Here is a 20,831-nt window from a genome sequence, read left to right on the forward strand (position 1 = left end):
AGCAGCTTATCTTCCACAGCTGTGACTCGACTGTCATTTCTCAGGGCCTCCAGGGCCATCATGTGACACTGATGGGCCTGGCCATGGCAGGTATGTTAGGGATGGCCATGTTACCATGCACCCCATTCCTTCGTGGGTCACTAAAGGTCTAAAGATAGGGACTCAGATCTGCACTCAAGATGCAGGAAGGAAGGGGTTAACTCGATGCATGGAGCACTACACATCTGGGAGTAGGAAGGAGGCCATTGCAGCTCATCACTGGGGAGGGAATCCTTTGTCCAGCCTGCGTCCCTCCTCCCTGCAGCCCGACTGCTCCTGCCAGCTGCTGGAGCACAAGCTCCATCCTGTCCAGGGACCTTTGTAAGGTGCTCCCTTTTTCCCAGCATGCCACGGCGCAGGATCAGGAAGCTTGGAAATCCCCTTCCTCCTCCCACACACATCTGGTTGAGTTCCAACCTGCTAGGGACCCTGATCCCCTGACCCACCCTGTGCCTCTGTCTCTGCGAGTCTGGCATAAGAATGTGCTCTGTTCATTCCCCACACATCCGACGCCTTGTCCCAGGAACCCACAACCAAATGCCACGGGGTTCCTAATCGTGGATTTCTTCCCAACAAATCTGCAGGAGACACAGCATGACGGCTGGACTGGAGGTGGCCTTTCCTGAGGACGGCACAGGCAGATAGTGACACAAACGGTCACCCTTGACCCACCCCCAGAAGCTAACGTCAGCCTGGCTGTGCTGTGTGCCTTCAGGAAGAGCACTTGACAGTGCTTAAAACTCCCGCCAATCCACTGTTGCATAAATAAAAGTGGGGCCAAACAGATGGACACAGCAGACATGCGGGGAGCCCTGGGTATGCAGAGGCGGGGCTGAACTCCCCATCTGGCTGGTGCTTTCCAGCTACAGCAGGCCTGGGCCAGAGCCAACTCATTTTGCTGGCCAAGTCTTCCCAGGGGTCCTCCTGGCCACCGACAATCTCACCCAACCTCCCCATGGCCCATGCTCTGGCTGGTGGCCGAGCCTAGGGGCCCCGAGGGGATGTCCAGGTCTGGTTACTCTGTGCTATGGCTGGGGAGACACATCGAGGCGCAGGGCTGGTGGACAGGCCACATGGCCAGTGACATCACTAACTGGGCAGCCATTTCCTCGGGGTTCCAGATGCTGCCGTGGCCTGGGCGGCCATTTTGTGGCTGGGGAGGGCCAGCTGGTACAAGTGGGAACACAGTGCCAATACCTCCCCAAGTGTGTGTGGGGGGGTGGCGTGGCAGGAAAGGGATCCCTGTCCAGGGATGGTGGCCTGCTCAGCAGCCTCTGGGCATAAGCAGAAGGCACCAAGCTGGGGCATGGGGCCAGGTGGTCCGGGTGGGGGATGAGGCCAGGTGGCCATGGCCACCCTTGACCTGGCAGTGACACCAAGTCCCTGTCACCCGGGTGGCTCCTGGGCTTTGAGAGTGGAGGTTAAAAATACCAGGCAGACCCTGGTCCTTTCCAAAGTCAAATGTGTCACCCGCCAGCGGGAAGAGCTGAAAATAACCTGTGTTTACACTCAGCAGAGTGTTGGCTTCCCGGCCCCCCCCCCCCCCCCCCCGCTTTCTTGGCCAGTCCCAGGAATCCATCTGTGGCTGCAAAGGGGACAGCCAGGCCAAAGTCCCAGGGCATCCAAAGCCATGCAGGGGGATCTCAGGGGTCCTCCCGCCTCCCCTTTCCTGTCATGTCCTCAAGGCACGTGAGATGAGAGGCTAGCAGCCTGGGCTGGGAGGTGGGGAAGGACAGGCTCTGTGCTGGGTGGCTCCGGGCCAGCTGGGCCATCTTGGAACCAGTTACAGACTCAGGGTGACCCTCCCCGTCCATGGTTTCCCATGCTGGAGGAAGAAGACACCATCGCACGGATCCATTCACCCTCTTCCATGGAGGGCGCTCAGTGCTCACTGCTGCATTATGGGTTGGACTTGGAACAGACCTTCTACAAACACTACAGGGCTAGGAAACCTGGTGGAAGGTTGGATTCACGGGAAACCACGAAGAGTGACAGGATGGAAAGAGGTGGGCCCAGAGAAGCCCCACCTACCCTGGTCTCATGTCTGAGAGGACTCGAGTGGGGCCTGGATGAGTGACTAGGAGTTTGCTAAACCGTGCCCCAGCCCCTCACTGGAGGATTATAGACGGAGCTCCACCCTTGACCACGGCCCCAATCCCCTCTCGTGGGGAGAGAGGACTCTTCAGTCCAGGTCAATGCAGACGTGCAGTTGGGCTGGCTTACCCTGGGGTCAGTGGGAGCTGGTGGTGGTTGGGGGCCACAGCTGGTAATTCTGAATGATTCCTTTTCTGAGACCCTTTGTGGTTTTCCTTGGGCCTTAGTTTCCCCAGCTATCAGAGCTGCTGAGATGTGGCTTCATTTAGCTCAGGGGCCAATTAGTGCGAACCAAGCCCGGAGCTCGGCCCCTCCCCCATGGTCTGCCAGGTGTGTCCTGGGTTCAAGTGTGAATCCTCCTTATCCTCTGGCTTCCGGGCAGGTAAGCACCAAGTTGGTACCAGCTGTATGCTGGTCCTGTGGCACTCGAGTGTCTCTTCTAATGTACAGATGGGGAAACTGAGGAAGGGCAGGGTTGGCTAAGGCTCACCCCACTCCCACCCAGTCCCCCTCCACAGCAGCCACCATGGGGCGCCTGTGAGCACTGAGTGGGTCCCTCCTTCCCAGTCTAGGCCCTCCCCTTCCGGACCCCTGCTGTGCTCTTTCCTCCTCGCCAGCTTTCTCCATCATAGCTCTTGAGTGAAACAGGCATGAGGTGGGTTATGGGGGACAGTGATGAGCCTGAAACCCCCTCACATGGAGGTTAGAGGCCACCCACAGGGGTCCACCTTGCCTTGAGCTCCCCCAGGCTGGCCTTTGCCGGGAACCAGTATTTGAACTCAGGTCTCAGTGCTTGTACGCAGTCACCTCCACACCCTGATCGCAGTCTCTGCCTCCCACGTGCTCCACCCTTATTAGGCTTTTCTCTGTCACTCTTGGTTGGGTCAACCGGGCTGGGAGCGGCGCCTTGCACACAGTAGGTGCTTAATAGTTGCTTGCTGCACACTGGCTTGGTTGGCCTGAGTCCATTCCCAACCCCTTCATACATCACAACCCACCGCCCCCCCATAGGCTGACTGGTGAGGTTGCCGCCTCTTACAGATTGGGATGTCTGACCTTGTCACTGGAGTGGGTAGACTGCTGGAGGAGGGCTAGGGGGTGCAGTCCAGGGACGCGGCCCCTTTAAGCCCCTCCCCCACACGGCCGGCTCCTCCTTATGTAATTGGGCCGTTGTCCTTGCATAACCCAGTTACATAAGGAAGCCTGGAACGGGCGGCTCCATCCGGCGGGGACCAGTACGAACACTGCAGGCCCCCCAGCACCCCAGCCCGGTCAGCAGCTGCCACAGCTGGTATTCACCCCTCCCACTGGCTCCCACCAAGGGACCCCATTGACTCTCACCTGCTTCCCGCCCTCCCCCTGACTCCTGCCATCGGTTCCCACCTGGGTAAGCCCTGCTTCCCCCACCCCCCCAAATTCTTGCAATCTCTGCAGCAGCCAAGAAAAATGACCAGTTTCAAACCTAGCACAGAATCTAGGTCCTTTCCCATTACTCAGAACGGGAAACTGAGTCCCAGAGAGAGGGAGCTCGCAGCCCGAGGCTGCACAGTGCTGACCACAGTGCGGGGAGGGCACAATGATGCTCCTGAACACACTCCCTCCTGTGCACTCTGCTGCACCTGTCTTAGGGCCTATTATGCAGTAGGCACTCAATAAATGCAACCCTTGTGGCCATATAACTAGTGACGTTTGTTTTAGGCCTTGGCTCTTAATTCCAAAGAGGAGGCCGTTTTAATATTTCATCTAGTTCTCTGTGAAAAAGGGGCAAGGCTGCTTCCTACAGGGTAAACTGAGGCAAAACAGGAAGGGAGGCCTCAGCCTGCCTGTGCAACCAGAAACAGCAGGAGCCCTATTACTGCACAGAACTTGGCTCCACCTTCCTCTACCCCAGGAACCCCATGTGTCTGGGGTTGGGAGTGGGTCCATTGAGCCTCTGGGCTTCTGTCCTGAGGCGGGCCCTTTAAGGCTGTCTGAGACTTGAGTCTGTCCCAGAGTGACCCCAGGGGAGGGTGTGGCCTGGAACAAGGGGCCCATTCAGTTCTGGGTGGGTGGGGGAAGGGGTGGGACAGGCCCAGGCCTGAAGGACTGGTGGGTGTGTGTTAGGAGACTGACAGACACCTGGAGTCAGACATGAAGGAACCCCACCTGCCTCTGTGCACCCCTTCTTCTGACCCCAAGCCCCAAACTTATTCCTTGAATCAGTTGACTTTTTTGCTCCCCACAGGAAAGTCCTTTAGGCCCAAGGGGTGAAGGGCTTCCCAAACAATTCAGGTCTCGGGCATGGGTTCGAATTCTGATGAGCTTCTCTGGGCCCAACCTCAGTTCTCAGGGCTCAGTGACATAAATGTGTCATATCAGGCAGTGTAGACACTCAGCAGCACAGGAAGGTGACCCCCTGCCTCAGGCCTTCCTTCAGCAGAGGCATAACAGAACCTATCCTAGAACCTAGGGCTTGCAAGTTCCCAGCCCCAAGATGGGCTTCTGGAAAGCTTCTCCCCAGTTCTCCCTCTGCTTAGGAAGCTGAGGCAGGGGGACTGATATGAGTCCCTACGACCTGAGACCTTGTCCCAAGAACCCAGTAGGGTCTTGAGGCAGGAGAATGAGGAGTCTGAGGCATCCTCAGCTAAGCAGCATGTTTGAGTCTAGCCTGGGCCACATTAAGACCCTGTCTTGAAACCCAAACAAGGCCAGATGAAAGGGCATTGGCTCATTCTCTGGGCCTCAGATTCCCTGACTGGTCAGGATACCCCATGCCTCCAAGAGTCCTGTCCATCATCCCACAGCAAAGTCCCACCCACTTGTGACTTCAGGCCCACGCAGCGGGAAGGGCAGTCGGGCTGTTGTCTGAGGGAACGGAGATGTCCTGAGCTGCTCCCAGCCAGTCCCAGGCGTAGAGCCAGGGCACCAACTGTGGTGCACACAGGTGCAGGGGGATATCGTCCACTGCTGAGCCCCAGAACATGGGCGCCCTAGGGTGACCCCCATCTCCCACACTCTGAACACACTTGTTGCTATAGGAATGATGGTATTTGATACCTTTCTGGGGCTATGCAGCCTGCAGGGTGGAGCTACAAGCTCCCATGATGCCCTAGCCCTTACTAGTCCCATTCAAACCTCGTCCCCTCCCCATGCCCCTTGCAGGCCTGGACCCTGGCGCAGCCTAAAGTAAGCAAGCCACTTGCCCAGGACCACGGTGTCACCAAGTGGTGCTATGGATGCCCACCTATCTCTGCAGCCACTAAAGACACCACCAGACCTTTCCTGCTGAGGAAACAGGCTCAGGGATGTTGAGCGGAAGATGGGCCCTCGCTCCCTTCTGGGGACTGCAAGGTCTGAGAATCTACAAGGAAGTGGGCCAGCTTGGGCTACACAGTGAGTCTGGTGTTTTTGAAGCAGGTTCTCGCTCTGTAGCCCGAGCTAGTCCTAACATCATAGATTGAAAGGGGGGTTGTATGTTGATTTTTTTTTCCCAGGAGTTTCAATCTGTTACTTAGGGACTCAGCTAAGGGATCCCAGCTCATAGATGAACGTGAGGCTGGAAAAAAGGGGGTGACTCCTTCCCTGAAGATGAAGCATTGAGACTGGGGCATGGTCAGTGTGGAGCCCCCACCCCCGTCCAGAACCCAGTCCACTGGGGAGGGTTTGAATCAGGGTGGAGCCCCGCCTCTAATCCCCCAATGATTAGCCGGGGGTGTGGTCAGGGGTAGAGCCCCACCCAGAACCCACACACTGAGGAGATGGGGGCGTGGTCATGACATAGCCCTGTCCAGAACTCCACAGTGAGGGGTCTGGGGGGCGTGGTGAGGATGTAGCTCCGCCCAGAATCCACCCCCACCCCACCCCTGTGAGTTGCTGGGATGTGGTCAGGAGTGGAGCCCCGCCTAGATTCCCCCAATGAAGGGCCGGAGGCATGGGCAGGGTGGAGCCCGGTCTAGGGGGTTCTCCCTTGAGGAAGGGGCGAGTCCTTCAAGCCCCTTGGGTATGGAGCCCCAACCGGCCTCCTGCTATCCCAGCACCGACAGGGGCAGTATGGAGCTTCCCTCTAGCACTCGCACGCTCACACTCCAGCTCTGGATCCTGCCATGGCAGCCACCCCATCCCCGTGGCTGTTGGCGGGAAGCGAGTCCGGCCATGACCAGCACATGGGCACCATCTGGGCTGGCAGCTGCCGGCCTGGGCGGACCTGGCACCCCTCCCCCCTGGCATGGCGCCTGCCCGCGCTTCGGGTTTCGCAGGCTGCCAGCGGGGCGGGGGGTGGGGGAGGGCAGGGCGGGCTGGCAGCCGCCTCTCCCGCGGCCCAGCGTTCCCAGACTCCTTCCAGAAAGCAGGCCAAGTCGGGGAGCCTGACTCCATTCCTCCCGCTGCTGGCCTCCTCCCCACCAGCCTCCTCCCCACTAACTCTCCCGCACCTCAGTGCTCCCCGCAGGCTCCTCCCTGGTCTGTGTTCTGAGCTTCTGTGATCCCAGGACATTTGCCCTGGCTGACCCTGCCAGGCAGGCCTTCCCTGTCTTTCTTGGGCTCCTCACTACTTCCACTGCTCCCCCACCCACTTCTTCCTTTGAGACAAGGTCAGCTTTGAACTCAGTAATGTAGTATGGGCTGGCTCTGAACTCCCAAGTGCTGTGATGACAGGCAGCATCTGCAGTTCTGGGGACAGAACCTAGGACCCGCTGGAGTGCCCGCCCCCATTTAAACCATTATCCCCATCGTTCCAAGTCTCATGTCAGACCCCCAGCACTGACTTTTGTGCCTCACAGGAGGTCAACCCTAGCTCTGCCACCCCAGTGTTAACATCACAGGTAGTGGGGGCAGGGGGCTGGGAACCCATGGGGCAGAAGGGGGACAAGAGACTGTGCCCTCCATCGAACCGATAACTGCTGGCTCAGACCGAGCCGGGTCAGGCCTGAGGACCAGACTTGGGGGCCAGGGCTAGGGGCTGGGTCTCTCAGACCTAGCAGGGGAGCACAGAGGTGGTTAGGCTGACCTCTCCACTTCAGGTACGTGAGGGGGGGCTTTGGTGGCCCTGGCAAGCCTTAGCTTTCTCTTGGCTGTGACATCCCAGAGAGGGCAGGTCTCCTCTTTGACCCTCTGTCTTCTCCTCTGTCAAACTGGCTTCTGCATTGCTGGCCACTGCCCAGACTCCAAAAGAGTTGCTAAGGCAGGGCATGGTGGCACACGCCTGAGATCTCAGTGCAGAAGACCCAAGCTCAGCTACACAGCAACCTAAGGCATTCAAAAGAAAGTGTCTGATGGAAGAGAACGGAGCTGGGAATCAGGGTTCTGGAGTATGGTCAGGAGATCTTCTCAGGGGAAAAGCATTCTGGGAAAATGGGACACAGTGGGCAAAGTCTGTGACAGTGATGGTGGCTCTGGCATGGCCTGTGCCTGCTGCATCTTGGTCCCCATTTCTCTTCTCTTCTCTTCCCCTCCCTCTTCCCTTCCCCCACTTTCCCCCTCTCAGGATTCCTGGCATCTTCAGGGTGCCTATTTGTGAACGTCCTATACTATAGATAAGAAAATGAGGCACAGAGACAAAGACTGACCTGCCCGGGTCACACAGCCAACTAGCAACAGAGCCATGGGATGCCAGACTGGCAGACCTGGGCTCTCCCGACCTTCCAGAGACCCAGCGGGCTGAGCAGGGTGACCCCTGGGAAGGTGTCTGGGAGGCTTTGCAGAGGCTAGGCAGAGGAGGGTTGGGGAGGAGAGACATAGGGAAATTGTGCTGACACAGCAGAAAGTTCCTTTGAAATTTTTATCAGCTCAGCTCCAAGGAGGCAGGGGAGAGACGGAGAAACCAGACCAGGATCTGAATGCCAATAAGCCAGGGACCCGCCCCCCCCCAGCTTCCACCCCCACTCCCGCATCCTGTCACCGCATCTGTGACCTCTGACCCACACAGCTGGGAGCTGATGGGAGGTGGGGGCGGGGCTGAGCGAGGCTGAGGTCAAAGGCAGTCAGACTCAAGGTCAGAGCTGGGAGAGACCCTGGTTGGCTTGACTGTGCCACTGTGGCCACCAGCAGACAGGGCTGGAATCTGAGGCATAGAGAAGACATGATCCACCTAGCCAGGAGCAGCCTACCCGGCCCACGCTGTCCTCTCTGCCATGTAGACTGGCTCTCAGGCCACTAGTGACCTACGCCAGCAATGTGGGTACTGGGTACATGGGTGGCTTCTAAAGCCTCAGGAAGAGCGTGAGCTACTCTCACCTCACAGCAGTTCCCCTGCCTCTGCCTCCAAGTTCTGCCGGACTACCCCACAGCAGTTCGGGGTCTCATTAAGGCTCTCACCTACCCTGAAGCCTACTTGGGGGGCCCCAACTCAGCTAGGATTAGAAGTGGGCAGAGCCATGGCTGTCCCATCCCATAACCTCTAGCTCATTCTGTACAAAGTAGACTGGAATGGCCACGCCCCATCTGGCCACTCCCATCCAGCTCCAAGTCAGGCCCTGCTTAGGGTCTTGGTCATAGGCTATTCTTCCCCTGCCTTAGGTCCATGGACACCATGCCCACTAATCCACACTCCTCAGGTGACACAGGGTCTGGTCAGGTGGAGGCTAGCTCTTTGATGAATGGCCGCTCCTTTCTGTGCTTGCTTCACACACTTGTCATCTGCCTACTTCTCCCAGGTCTGACAGAGCACTGCTCACTGGGTTCTGCTTGGAAGTAGGACAGATATTCATGGATGCTGATCCTGATTGTGCCTCCCATAGTCACCCAGTCCTGGCCCTGCACCCCCAAGGCCTTGCCCTAGCCCATGGCACCAGATGGTGACTATGGCCTGACCCTTGACTGTGCACCCAACCCTGACCTTGACCATGGTCTCACCCCTCACCACCACCAAGGCCCAGATCCTGTGAGTTGACCGCAGCTTAGCCTCTGACTGTATCCATGACCACCATTATGATGCCCCTGATGACGATCCTGAACCTCACCATGGCTCTGAACATGATCCCACCCTTGACCCTGACCATGGCCCAACACTGATCCCTCCCCAACCACAGACATCGCATAGGTCTTGACTATGACCCTAACTATTACCTTGCAGCCGACAATATCCTGTTTCTGACTATGACCCTGTCTGCGACCCCTCTCCAGTCCATAGTCCTGCCCCTGTCCGTGGCCCTGCCCCTGCCCATGACTCTGACCACAGCCTGCCCATGACCACAGTCTTGCCATTTGACCACAGTCCCTCCCCTGTCCATGGTCTCACCCCTGACCATGACCCAGCTCCTGACGATGACCCTATCCAGGGTCCTACCCCTGTCCATGGTCCCTCCCCTGGCCACACCCCCTCCTTGTACAGGGTCTGGCCTTTGACCATGGCCCTGACCTCTCTATGCCCCACCCATCCCACACTCACCGCGCTCCCGCACGAAGTAGGCCAGGTACAGGTCCAGCTCCTTGACGGCCACACCGATATGGTGTGGCTGCACACACAGCACCGGGTGCGCACAGGCAGCCGCCTTCACCAGCCGCTCACCATCTGTGCTCTCTAGTGGGATGCCCTTGAACAGGATGACCATGACCAGGTCCAGACGCCACACTTTGTCGGCCTGGCGCAGGCAGTCGATGCGCCGCATCTTGCCCTTCTGGTCCGGGTTGGACAGCACACAGCCCGGCGCCTTCTTGCCAGTCACAGCCAGTACGAAGTCTTCACGGCACTCGGGCCGGATGTCCTTGCGCAGCTTGGCCAGCAGCCGCGACGCCCACTTCTGCTTCACTTCGGCCTTTTCGCCCAGCAGCTCATCCTTCACCGCGCGCTCCTCGTCCTTGGACATGCGCTTCTCGTGCTTCTTGAAGTACTTGCGCTTGCGCGCCTGCAGGTTGAACCAGGTGTAGGCGAAGGCGCGCACATGCGGCAGCAGCGCCTCGATGAACGGGTGGAACTCATCCTGTGGAGAAGCAGGCAAACTGAGGCTTAGGCCAGCAAGACCTACTGCTCAGGCAGGGAAACTGAGGCCTAGATCAGCAGAGACCCATTGCCCATATGGGCAAACTAAGGCCCTGTGAACTCAGGCCTGTGTTGCCCACATAAGGAAACTGAGACCTAGGTGAACACAGACCCACTGCCTAGGCAGGGAAACTGGGGCCCAGAGTGTTCCACACAGATGGGGAAACCAAGGCCTACCACAAGGATAGACCTACCACAGATGGGGAGGAAATGAAGCCCTGGAGAGCCCACCAGGACTCCCAGGGCCTGGCAGAGCAATCTGAGGACCTTGACGATCCCCATGTCCCTGATGAAAAGACTGAGGTTCTAAGAACAGGGACTGTCCAGAGAGGTTGCCCACAAGCAGCATTCCAGAGCAGAACTGCCCACTATGGATGTGTTGGTGACACCTTAGCCTGGGCTCAGGGAAAAGCGACAGTGCAGCTGACTTATAATAAAGTTTTATCGACAGAGGGGACAGTGCATCAGCCCCATGTGGCAGCTGCCCCCTGAGGTCCCAACTGCCAGCTACAGGCTCCCCAATCACAGATGGCAGGGCCAAGCAAACAGTGGCACTCAAAACATGCACAAGCCTCAGGCCTGAGTGGAGGCAGCAGGGTGGGCAGCCCTTGGACTCCCCCTAGGGCCTGGGAGTAACATGAGGTGACCTCCCCTTTAGGGAGGGGTCATCTTGAGAACACCAGGGTTGATTCCCAGTTGCAAAGTGCCAGGAATTTAAGGGAAAACAATATAGTTTCTGCTTCTGCTGGGGCTCAGGAGTTTGGGACAGGAGTCATACATTCCCCATGGATTGGCTGCTCAGGGACCAGCAGGGAGCAACCCCAGAGCTCCACTACCCATGGCTTGATGGGGAAACAGAGGCCAAGGCTTTGCAGAGATACCCAAGGTCCCCACAGGGCCCTGAGGCGCTACATCACTGGTTGCTATCCTGTTCCTTTCCCAAGTTGGGGTCTTCCTCGGATCCCCAGGCTCATTGAGGAACCCCCAGGTAGCATCTGCCCGCTCTGGGATCCAGGTTCCCTAAACTCCAGAGCCAGGACACCAAATGCCACCTATTACCAAACCTCTGAAAATAGCCTGTGAGCTGGAAGAGGCCAGGCCCAGGCCACCCCGTCCCCAGGCCAATGTCCTCTGAAGTGTGACTCACTGGAACAGCTGTGGCTGGCCTGAACCTGGGGGGGAGGGTGCTCCTGATGCCTGCTGAGGCTGAGGAGATGGTAAGACTGGGCTAGCCTGGGGACAGAAGCAGGGCTCTTCTTGGGTCTGGATGGTAAGTGACACGTGAGATCAGAGACAGGAAGGAACCTGTCCAGGTACACACAGCCCTCAGCCGGGCTGGGGCAACAGGGTGGTTGGAGGGTCCCCTGCCAGGGGGATACATCTGTAAGTGCAGTATAGGATGGCAGTCAGTGAGGGATGGGTGCTGGCATCCCAGAGTCCTGTCTCTAAATTCACTCTAAGTACATTCCCCCTCTGAGCCCCACTTGTCACCGCTCTCTAGGTTCCACCCCCTCGGGGAGGCCATGGTGGATGTGCCCACGTCACTGATGGCCCTCACTGGCCAGGAAGGTAAACACTAAGTAACCGGGTCACAGACTTGCTGGCCATGCTCCCTGGGCTCTTCTGGTCAGGCAGTCCCTCTCTGTCCCACAGGTTCAGCCACAGCCAGGACCTCATCACCAGTCCAACAAAGGAGAGGGCCAAGACTGGTATGGGGCTGACAACCCCCGAACTCCTACACACTCCTAGATGCCCAGTCTCCAGTACCCCTCCTTCATACAGCCTTGTCCAGTCAAGGATCAACACTGGGGAGTCCTCATGGAAATGGGGAGCTGGTAAGCAGGCCTTTCCCATAGTTGGGCCTCTGGCATAGTCCTTGCTGGGCCACTCCTAGTCCTTCCCTCCCTCTGAGCTGTCAACTGCACTCCCCAAACCTACAGTCTTCCTTACAAAAGTGACTGCGCAGTTCTGAGAATCTGCTTGTCTACTCCCAAACTCTGAGGCATCCTTCAAAGCTCTAATCTCAAACCCTTTCCCATGTGGCTGGTGAAGGGTACAGGTGCCTAGGATAGTGACAATGCCCCCTACAAAAGCTCAGAACTTAGCTAGCATCTGTGGAGAGCCCTGACCTCGGCCAGGGAGGGGTTCATTCCCTGAATTTACTGAGCACTTACTTTCTGCCAGCCTGGAACAGCTGGTGCAAAGGTCCTGGGGCAGGAGCAGAGGGCGCAAGGGGCACACGGGAAGAGTACACCCCTAGCCTATACTCCCCTAACTCCCTGTGGATCCTCCGCTCAGTCCTTGGTCACAGATGAGAAAGAGAGACAGGGTTACAAACTCATGATAATCCTCCTGACTCAGATTCTTTTTTTTTTTTAAGTGCACATGATGGTTCCTTATTTATTTATTTATTTATTCATTACTATACATAAGTACACTGTAGCTGTCTTCAGACACACCAGTAGAGGGCGTCAGATGTCATTACGGATGGTTGTGAGCCACCATGTGGTTGCTGGGATTTGAACTCAGGACCTTCGGAAGAGCAGTCAGTGCTCTTACCCACTGAGCCATCTCTCCAGCCCCCTCAGATTCTTAAGTACTAAAGTTACAAGTGTGTTCCACCTTGCCTGGTGGATTTATTTATTTATTTATTTATTTATAGACAGGGTCTCTCTGTTTGGACCTGGCTGTCCTGGAACTCACTCTATAGACCAGGCTGGCTTCAAACTCAGAAATCTTCCTGCCTCTGCCCCCTGAAGGCTGGGATCAAAGTGTGGGCCACCACCACCCGACTGCCGGTGACCTTCCAAGTCATCCCATGCATGTATCTGAACTTATCATGCACCCAGCAGCTTCAGGAGCTGCTCAGAGTCAAAATCAGGGCAGGAGGTGAGGTTGGGGAAGGCACCAGGGGGCCTGAGTTTAAATCTCAGCCTCCTGTGAGAGGCTCAGGGTAAGACTGATCCTGACTAAGGACACCTGTGGGTGACGTCTGACCTTCACATGTGCCCAGGTGTTTGGGGGTCACCACTGTTCCCCACTTCAAGTCTGCATCACTTAGGCAACAGGATGAAGAAAAGCTGGGAAATGCCTATGAGCTAAACCACTGGCCACAGCAGCAGCATTTATTGGGCATCAACTGTATACCCAGCTCTGGACAATGAGTGTGGCATCTGTGGGTATCTGAAGGGCATACCACCCTGGCCTCCCCACACCTTATATCAGTGGGCATTTACCACCAAACATTCATGGAACGCCCACTGTGTGCCACCACCTGTATCTGGTGGCATTTTCTGAGCTCCTACTGTGTGCCACACCCTATGTCCAGCAAATAAAAAATATGCCCCCAGCAAGAGCTGAGGCAGTCACTGAGGTTCTGGACTCCCATTTCTGAGTATCTAAGCATACCTAGGGTAGGGGTGGGGTGAGCGTGCATGCCCAGGGGCAGTGGGTCCCTGTGCACTGGGGAGGGGGGACTACCCAGCCTGAAGGAGGGGGACAGGAAGGAGGCGGGAGGCTCCTGTGTCTGATGCAGGGCGGCCGCTCCGCAGGCAGGAAGAGCCGGAGAGGGAGCAGAGGCTGTGGCGGGAGAGGCCAGAAAGCTGACTCGCCAGAATCCAGCGCCCTGATTTACAGGCCTCAGCCCTGGCAGAGGCACCTTTTCTGCAGAGAGGAGGGGGTGGAGGGGATGGGGACAGGGCTATCACTGTGAACCCACTCATGGACACACTGAGGACCAAGCCCATGCTGTGCTGCCTTGGGACACTTCTCACCCTCTCTGATCCCATCCCCCTCTGGAAGGAGACCCCAAACGTCACACACCCTGCACTGCCTCAGTTTCCCCACTGCCAGGATGGAAGCAGCGAGACACAAAGTTATGAGGAGGAATGAATGGAGGAGGGAGGTGGCCTCAGCTCAGGCCCAGGGAATCCTCAACCTCAGCCAACAGGGATTTGGCCCCAAACCCGGAATAACTAACATGGGGCGGGAGGGCGGGAAGGAGGAAGGGGGAGGGGGAGGGGACACCTCAGCTTGGGATTCATGGAAGTAACGGCTACTTCCTCCAGAGAGTAAAAGTGAAAAGGGGCCTGAGTCACCACCCAGAGTGACAGACGGCACAGGGGACCCACGGGGCTCCCAGAATCCTCTTGGGCACCTGGTGCCCTGGCATGGACACTGACATCAGGGCCAACCCCACCCCGGGCCAGGCTCCCGGTAGGATCCGGTTGGATCAGCAAAGGAGTTATTTCAGTCTGAACCCTGGCTGTAAAATTAGCCGATTTGGGAGGGATGGGTGAAGAGAGACAGAGAGACAGAGACAGAGAGACAGGTCAAGGCAGACACCATGAGTGACAGTGGCAGGGCCGAGAGGATGGGGGCTGCAGCATTGCTCCTGGGGTCCTTCTGCCCAGCCTGGGCTTGTGTGGAGCTGGAGAGACCACACTTGGAATTCAGGGGACTCTTGAGATCCCATGGGGACTCCCTCAGGGTAGGAGGGGGTGAGTGGGAGATCACGGGTGGGAGAACCCCAAACTCAGGGCAGTCTGGGGTCTCCTCCATCTTGTGGTGCCTCTGCCCTCTCTGCTCTCATCAGATCCTCTGCCCCACCCCCAGTCCTCCCTGCCAGATTGACCCACACCCTCCTATGGGGGAAACTGAGGCCAAGGCCATACTGTAAGTCCTCAGGGCTGGAGCCAGCACTGGGGTTGCCCCCACCCCCAGCTCCCAGCAGCAGCCTGGATGGAGGCCTCCAGAAGGCCAGGACGGGGAATTCCACGTGCCCAGGCTGCCTTCCAGCCGGCCACGTCTGCCTCAGACCTCTCAGCCACCAGTAGTCAGCACAGAGACTCCAGTCTCCCTGGGGTCACCCAGCAATTACATCCCAACGACAGTGCTCTGGCAGCAACTGAGCAACACCTGCCCTGGGCTGTGGAGTGACCCACTCCTCAAATCTCACTTGAAGTAGAAACTGAGGCCTGCAGAGGAGCAGGCATTTATCCAAGGTCACCAGGGAACCCTGGGTAGGGCAGGCTGGGGTTCCCTCAGTATGAGGGTCTCCCCCGAGGATCACAGAACTGCACCTCTTACCAAGCTGGAGGGACCCACAGGAGTGGAGGACCCCAGGATCCTGTCCCTGAGATGGGCTACCTGGGTCTTCCCTGGCAAAAACAACCATGGCCCTCACAAAGTTCTCCTCAGGACATCAGACAACTGCAATTCCCAGAACCAATACAGTCTGGAGACCACTATGTCTCACTCTCTTTCAGGGGGAAACTGAGGCAGACACACAGCAAAAAAAAAAAAAAAAAAAAAAAAAAAAAAAAGACACAGAAGGCTGTGGAGTTGGAAAAGACAGGCTTATGATTCCAGGGGGCAGACACAGCTGGGGGGGCTCCTTGAAGGGGGGTCCCCTGGAGGGATGGATGCACCCCTCCCCACTCTCCCTCAGATGCTGGAACCCAGCCAGAGGGGCACAGCAGGGCAGGTGCTGGACTGGCCACCTAGTCCGCAGCCCGCAGTGTCCGCCAGTCCCCTGCCGCCGCCGCCGTCTCCTCCTCCTCCTCCTCCTCCTCCTCCTCCAGCCCTGGCCTCTGCTCCTCCCGCCAGCCGCCTGGCAGCGCTTGCTCGGCTCAATAATTCAAGAATCAATGCGGAGCTGGGGGGAGCTGAGCCAGGGAAGGGGGGGGAGACCCGCGATGGACACCCGCAAGACTGCCCCTCCCCCCGCGCGCCAACTTCGCGCGCCCCTCCCCCTTCGCGCGCACACGTGGGCCTGAAATGGAGGGGGACACTGCCAGCTGGAGGGGGGGGGGCGGCCACCTGGGAAACCAAGAACTCGCGAACAAATAGTCTAGGGGTCCCTTTACCGCACAGCTAGGGAGACCCACAGTGCAGCAGGGAACCCCAAGATCAATCCTACGGGCGGGTGGGGAGCGTTCTACGAGCGGGTGGGGAGCTTCCTGCGGACACCTACTCTCTTCTCCATCTGGAGGGGACCCAGACTTCCTGGGTGCAAAGGGTGAGGGCTGTGGGGAGGACGCCACCCCCCCCCAATCCAGCCAAGACAAGAGAGAGTTCCAAAAACAGCCGATTTAGATCAAAGTGGGGGCCCAGAAAATGGGGTTCCAAGTGTGCAACCAAGCTTAACGAGGATGGAATCCCCAATCTCAAGAGTTGCCCGCACCCCAGGTCCATGCCAGGAACACCCTGGCCTGGAAGAGGGTGGGTAGGGAGGACGCGCGCGCTTTTTTTTTCCCACCCCCGCTGCGGAGGGGAGGTTCCAGACTGCAAGAATGCGGTTCCAGGTGGAGCCAGGGTGCGGGCCGGGGCCAGGCCGGGAGCGGGGTGCGTACCTGGGTCAGGCAGAGCGGGGAGGAATACATCCCGGGGCGCTGGCACCGGAGGCGCAGAGGCCGAGCGGCCGCCGAACTTACTGAGTCATTTTTGCAGCCGCCCTCCCGCTCCTCCCTCCGCCGTCCTCCCCGCCCCGCGCCGCCTCTCGCCCGCCCCCGCTCCCTCCCTGCCGCCCGCATCCAACTTTCAAAGAAATCGCCGACAGCAAACAAACAAACAAACAAACAAACTATGTCTCTACACGCGGACCCCCGAGTCCCCTCCCTCTAGAGCTATCCATTTGTAAGAGGAGGTCGCAGTGATCAGGTCCACGAGATGGGGCTGAGCCCCTAGCTGCCCCCCATGTCCTACCAGAGTCCCTGCAGCAGCCTGCCTCTGTCCCCAGCTGTACCCCAAACTCCATCTGCCCTCCCTACCTGTTCCCTCAAAGGGAAGTGGGGGACCAGGGTGGGAGGCTTTCCCTTAAAAGGCCAATAAATGGTCTGGCAGCAGGTATGGGGTCCCTGGGAAGGGTGCCATGAAGGACTCCAGGCCAGGCCAGGCTCTGACACTACTGTGTGATAAAGAGCAGATTGGAGCGATCCAGGCCAACCAGGTCCCCAAGTTTAGATCAGTGTCCAGGCTGCCCATTTCATATTTGGGGAATCTGAGGCACAGGGAAATCTCACTCCAACTAACTTCATTTTTCTTTTCTTTTCTTCCCTTCCTTCCTTTCTTTTAATTATTACTATTTTTGAGCCAGAGTCTCATGTTGCCCAGGTTGGCCTTGAACTCACTATGTAGCTAAAGATGACCTTGAACTCCAGATCCTCCTGGGAAGACAGGTATGCTGGGCCTTGCCCAGCTGGAGATCACCGTTCTGAAGGCAGCTCTGAAGAAGCCTGCACACCCCCACCCGGGCAACCAGTGTCCACTCACAAGTCTAGACCTTTTTCAGTTATTTCTCTCCCAGGGACCCAAGGACATGGGATGTGGGCTCTGCAAAGCAGGGGTGGGATTTGAGGGCTGGGGGGGGGTGCTACAGGGCACTAAGATGCTTTAATCCGTTATCACTGCAATTCCAGTGAAGCCAAGGCCCAGAGAAGGAAACCACTGACTGGTTGGGGTGTCAGGTCCCAGGTGCCTGCCTGGCACACGGGCCACCTGGTCCATACCCCAGGAGATGCTTGTGGGTGACACTATTAGGAGTACCCACAGATACTGACCAAACCACCTGGCAGATTGGATGTGCACCCTTGGGATGTCCAGGACACCAGGGCCCACACCTGTCATCCCAGCAGGGATGAAGAGGCAGGAGGAACAGAAGCCAAAGGCCAGCCTGGGCTACATGAGCCCATACTGATCACCTCCCTATACTAGGGACAGCACACAGTAGGTTCAATGCATGCATAGTGTGCATGTGTGGCTCTGTCCCAGCCAATAAACGTTGTTCTTGCTGAACCTCAGTTTCCCCGTGGATGTCTAATGTTCTGGGTTGTGGAGATGCAAGCAGACACCAGCACCGAGGTGACCATGTGCCAAGGGTGCATCGGGAGGCTCAGGAGGACACTAGACTTGTACCTCAGCAGCATATGACCCATTTGTTAAAAAAATAAAAAGTCAGGGTGCTGGAGAGACAGCCCAGCAGTTTCAGTCCCAGCTGCTCTAGCAGAGGAACCCAGGTTCGGTTCCCAGCACCACCCACATGGCAGCTCACAACGGTCTGTGACTCCAGCTCGTGGGACCCCGACACCCCCACATGTGGGGCACACAGATATAAATAACAACATAAACAGAAATAAATCTAAATATACAAATTAAAGCCAGGCATGATGGTGCATGACTTTAACCCCAGTGCTTAGGGGGCAGAGGCAGGTGGATCTCTGTGGGCAAACCTAGTCTACAGAGAGAGATGCTATCTAAAAATAAAGACATCTTGCTGTTGTTATTCTTACCACAGTTGCCTCTGGAACTGTCCCTAACACTACTGCACTAAGGGAGAGACATGGCCACCAACACAAACTTCCACCAACTGGGTCCAGCACAGGGCAACCCAGCCCCTAGCCTCAGCCAGGGACAACCTAAAATCATGTACAGCCAGGAAAAAAGGGGGGGCGACCTGGGGCTGTCTCCAAGGTCCATCCAGGCAGAAATTGCTGTCATTAACCCAGCAGGGTTTGGGACAAGATGTCTCAGACACTGGTTTCCAACTGCTCCACACTGGCAGTGACAACTCACAACTGTCCCCAGGGCACAGTCATCCCTGCTTAAGATGCACAGCTGCAGACCCTGCCTGAGAACTCAGCGTTTCACTTTCTTTTTCTGTAGGTTTGCTCCAGCCATGGTCACATGTAGCTCAGGCTAGCCTTGAATTCCTCATCCTCTCTCCTCCCAACACACCTCCTGAGGGCTGGGAACAGGCAGCTTTATAAACGACTGACTACGTGACTTGTATGGTGGCTATTCCTGGGCTGTAGAGCAGCGGTTGGGAGTTGAGCTAGGACCCTTCAGAGACAACTGAGGTAATGGGCGTGGCTATGACTAACGTCTATTTCCATAGCATTAACCTGCTCCTGGGCCAAACCCAGGTCCTTCTGCAGGCTAGACCAGTGGCCACGCCCCCAATCCACTCACTGGGGATTCTTGTGGGGCTCCGCCTCAAGCCACGCCCCCAGCTCCCCCTAAACAAACTTTTGAGGCCGGACTAAAGTTCCTGGAGTGGTTCAGTCTCTGACCCCACTCCACCCACCCTCCGGGTGTCACTACCGAGGGAGCCAACACTGCAAGCCGCACAGGGGTCACGCAGGCAGAGTGGTGGCATGGCTAAGGAGTCCGAAGGGAGGCCCTTCTCATGTTGCAGGGGGGAGAAACTGGCTCTGGGAGGGGACCCCGAGGTGTGTGGCTGCAGGAGGGCTGTCCCTTGGGGCTAGTGACAGCTCGTGCGGGGGGGGGGGTGTCGCTGTGCGGCGGGGCCTGTCTGTGCGGACGCCGCGTTCCCGCCTGTGTACTGCAGCGGCCCGAGCACTGGGAGTTGGGGTGTCCTGCGGCTCCCCCTGTGCTCCCCTTCTCCAAACACCTCCAACGGGGTGAGAGGTCAAAGCAAAATCAGCGGCTGCCGGCTCGGCCTTGCCGGTCTATATTTAGAAGATGATATAAAAAACTAAACTCGCGCGGGGATTCCCCTCCGGAGCAGACAGGGACGCGGCGGCGGCGGTGGCAGCGGCCCGGTCCCGGGGCAGAGCTTCCTCACGGGCACGCGCACGCGCACCCGCAGCCGCCGAGTTGGCGCGTGCGTGGGCCTGGCCCGCGGCTGCAACCTCTCGAGTGCGGTCCCCGGGGCTGCGGACGGCGGCGGTGGGCGGGGCGACCGGGCGCAGCGGCCATTTTCCGCTAAGCTGCGCGCGCCGCCGCTGAGTTCCCCCCCCCCCGACGCGGGTGGGGACGGGGAGGGGGGAACGGCGGAGACGGGGTGGGGGAGCACGGGAGCCCCGCCCCGCACACCCCACTGTCCACACCGGGGACCCTCGCGCACTCGGGGTCCCAGCGAGCCCGGCCCGGCTCCGCCCCCGAGGGAGGGATGAGGGAGGGAGGACTGCGATCATCCCTCCCTCCCTCCCTCCATCTTCCCAGAAACCGCAGCTCCCCACAGACCCCACGCGCGGCGCCCCGGGAAAGTCCCCCGCGCGGAGTGGGAGCGGGGGCGGAGACGTACCATGGCGCTGTGCGGCGAGGCGACGGCCGGCGGGGAGGCGCGTGGGGAGGCGCGTGGGGAGGCGCGTGGGGAGCCGACCGCCCCGCCCGCGGACCCTCCCCCGGCCCGCCCCCCGCCGCCTCTCCCCCCCCAGCCCGCGCTCCGGCCGGTCCTCGGCTGCAGACCGAGGCTGCCGCTGCTCCGGTGTCCGCGCTTGCATCCCCAGCGGCGAGTCCGCCGTCTGCGGGCGCGCGCGTGCTCGTGCACACTTGCGGTCGCGGACACGCGTGCAGGCGACACCGGGTCGCGCACGGCACAACGCGCCAGACAAGAGCCTCCAGGCCGTGGAGTGGAGTCCGCACGACCGGAGTGACAGGTGCCACGCTGCAGGCTCTGCTCCGGCCAGGTGTCCCCCCACTCCAGGGGGGAGTCAGGAGCGCGGCAGTCCCCACCCCTCCGCCGCACCGGGCGTCCGCTCTGGGATTCTCTGCCATCCTCTGCCACTCACCCGGGCCCCAAGTCGCAGCCAGAAGCTTTGACCGAGAATCTGAGGGACAGTTGAGGGTGGGTGCCCTGGGCGCGCTAGTGCACGCCCGTTCACCTTCCCTCACCTCTTCATCCGGTAGATTCCACCCTAGTCCCGGCCTTTACTCCCCACCCACATTCCCATTCCTGTAACCGAAGCCATGGAGTTCAGAGAGGGCAGTTCACCTCCCTGAG

At 58.5% G+C, this 20,831-nt stretch overlaps 1 protein-coding gene across 3 annotated transcripts in view; it reads right to left on the reverse strand.

Moving 5' to 3' along the window:
- Positions 1-20,225, reverse strand: part of Nfic (nuclear factor I C) — a 34,881-nt gene extending 14,656 nt beyond the window's left edge. For 2 of the 3 annotated variants that reach the window (XM_021173578.2, XM_021173576.2), the window contains exons 1-2: positions 16,441-16,543; positions 9,497-10,028 (exon numbers count right to left, since the gene is read on the reverse strand). In XM_021173578.2, the coding sequence (XP_021029237.1) occupies positions 9,497-10,028; positions 16,441-16,470 (562 nt within the window). In that variant the 5' untranslated portion in view covers positions 16,471-16,543. Of the gene's footprint in view, positions 1-9,496; positions 10,029-16,440; positions 16,544-20,132 lie in introns of those variants that run through there. The other variant, XM_021173577.2, reaches the window with a different exon arrangement.
- Positions 20,226-20,831: the final 606 nt, after the last annotated feature.

This window comes from Mus caroli, chromosome 10, assembly GCF_900094665.2.
Source record: "Mus caroli chromosome 10, CAROLI_EIJ_v1.1, whole genome shotgun sequence".
Classification (NCBI taxonomy): Eukaryota; Metazoa; Chordata; class Mammalia; order Rodentia; family Muridae; genus Mus; species Mus caroli.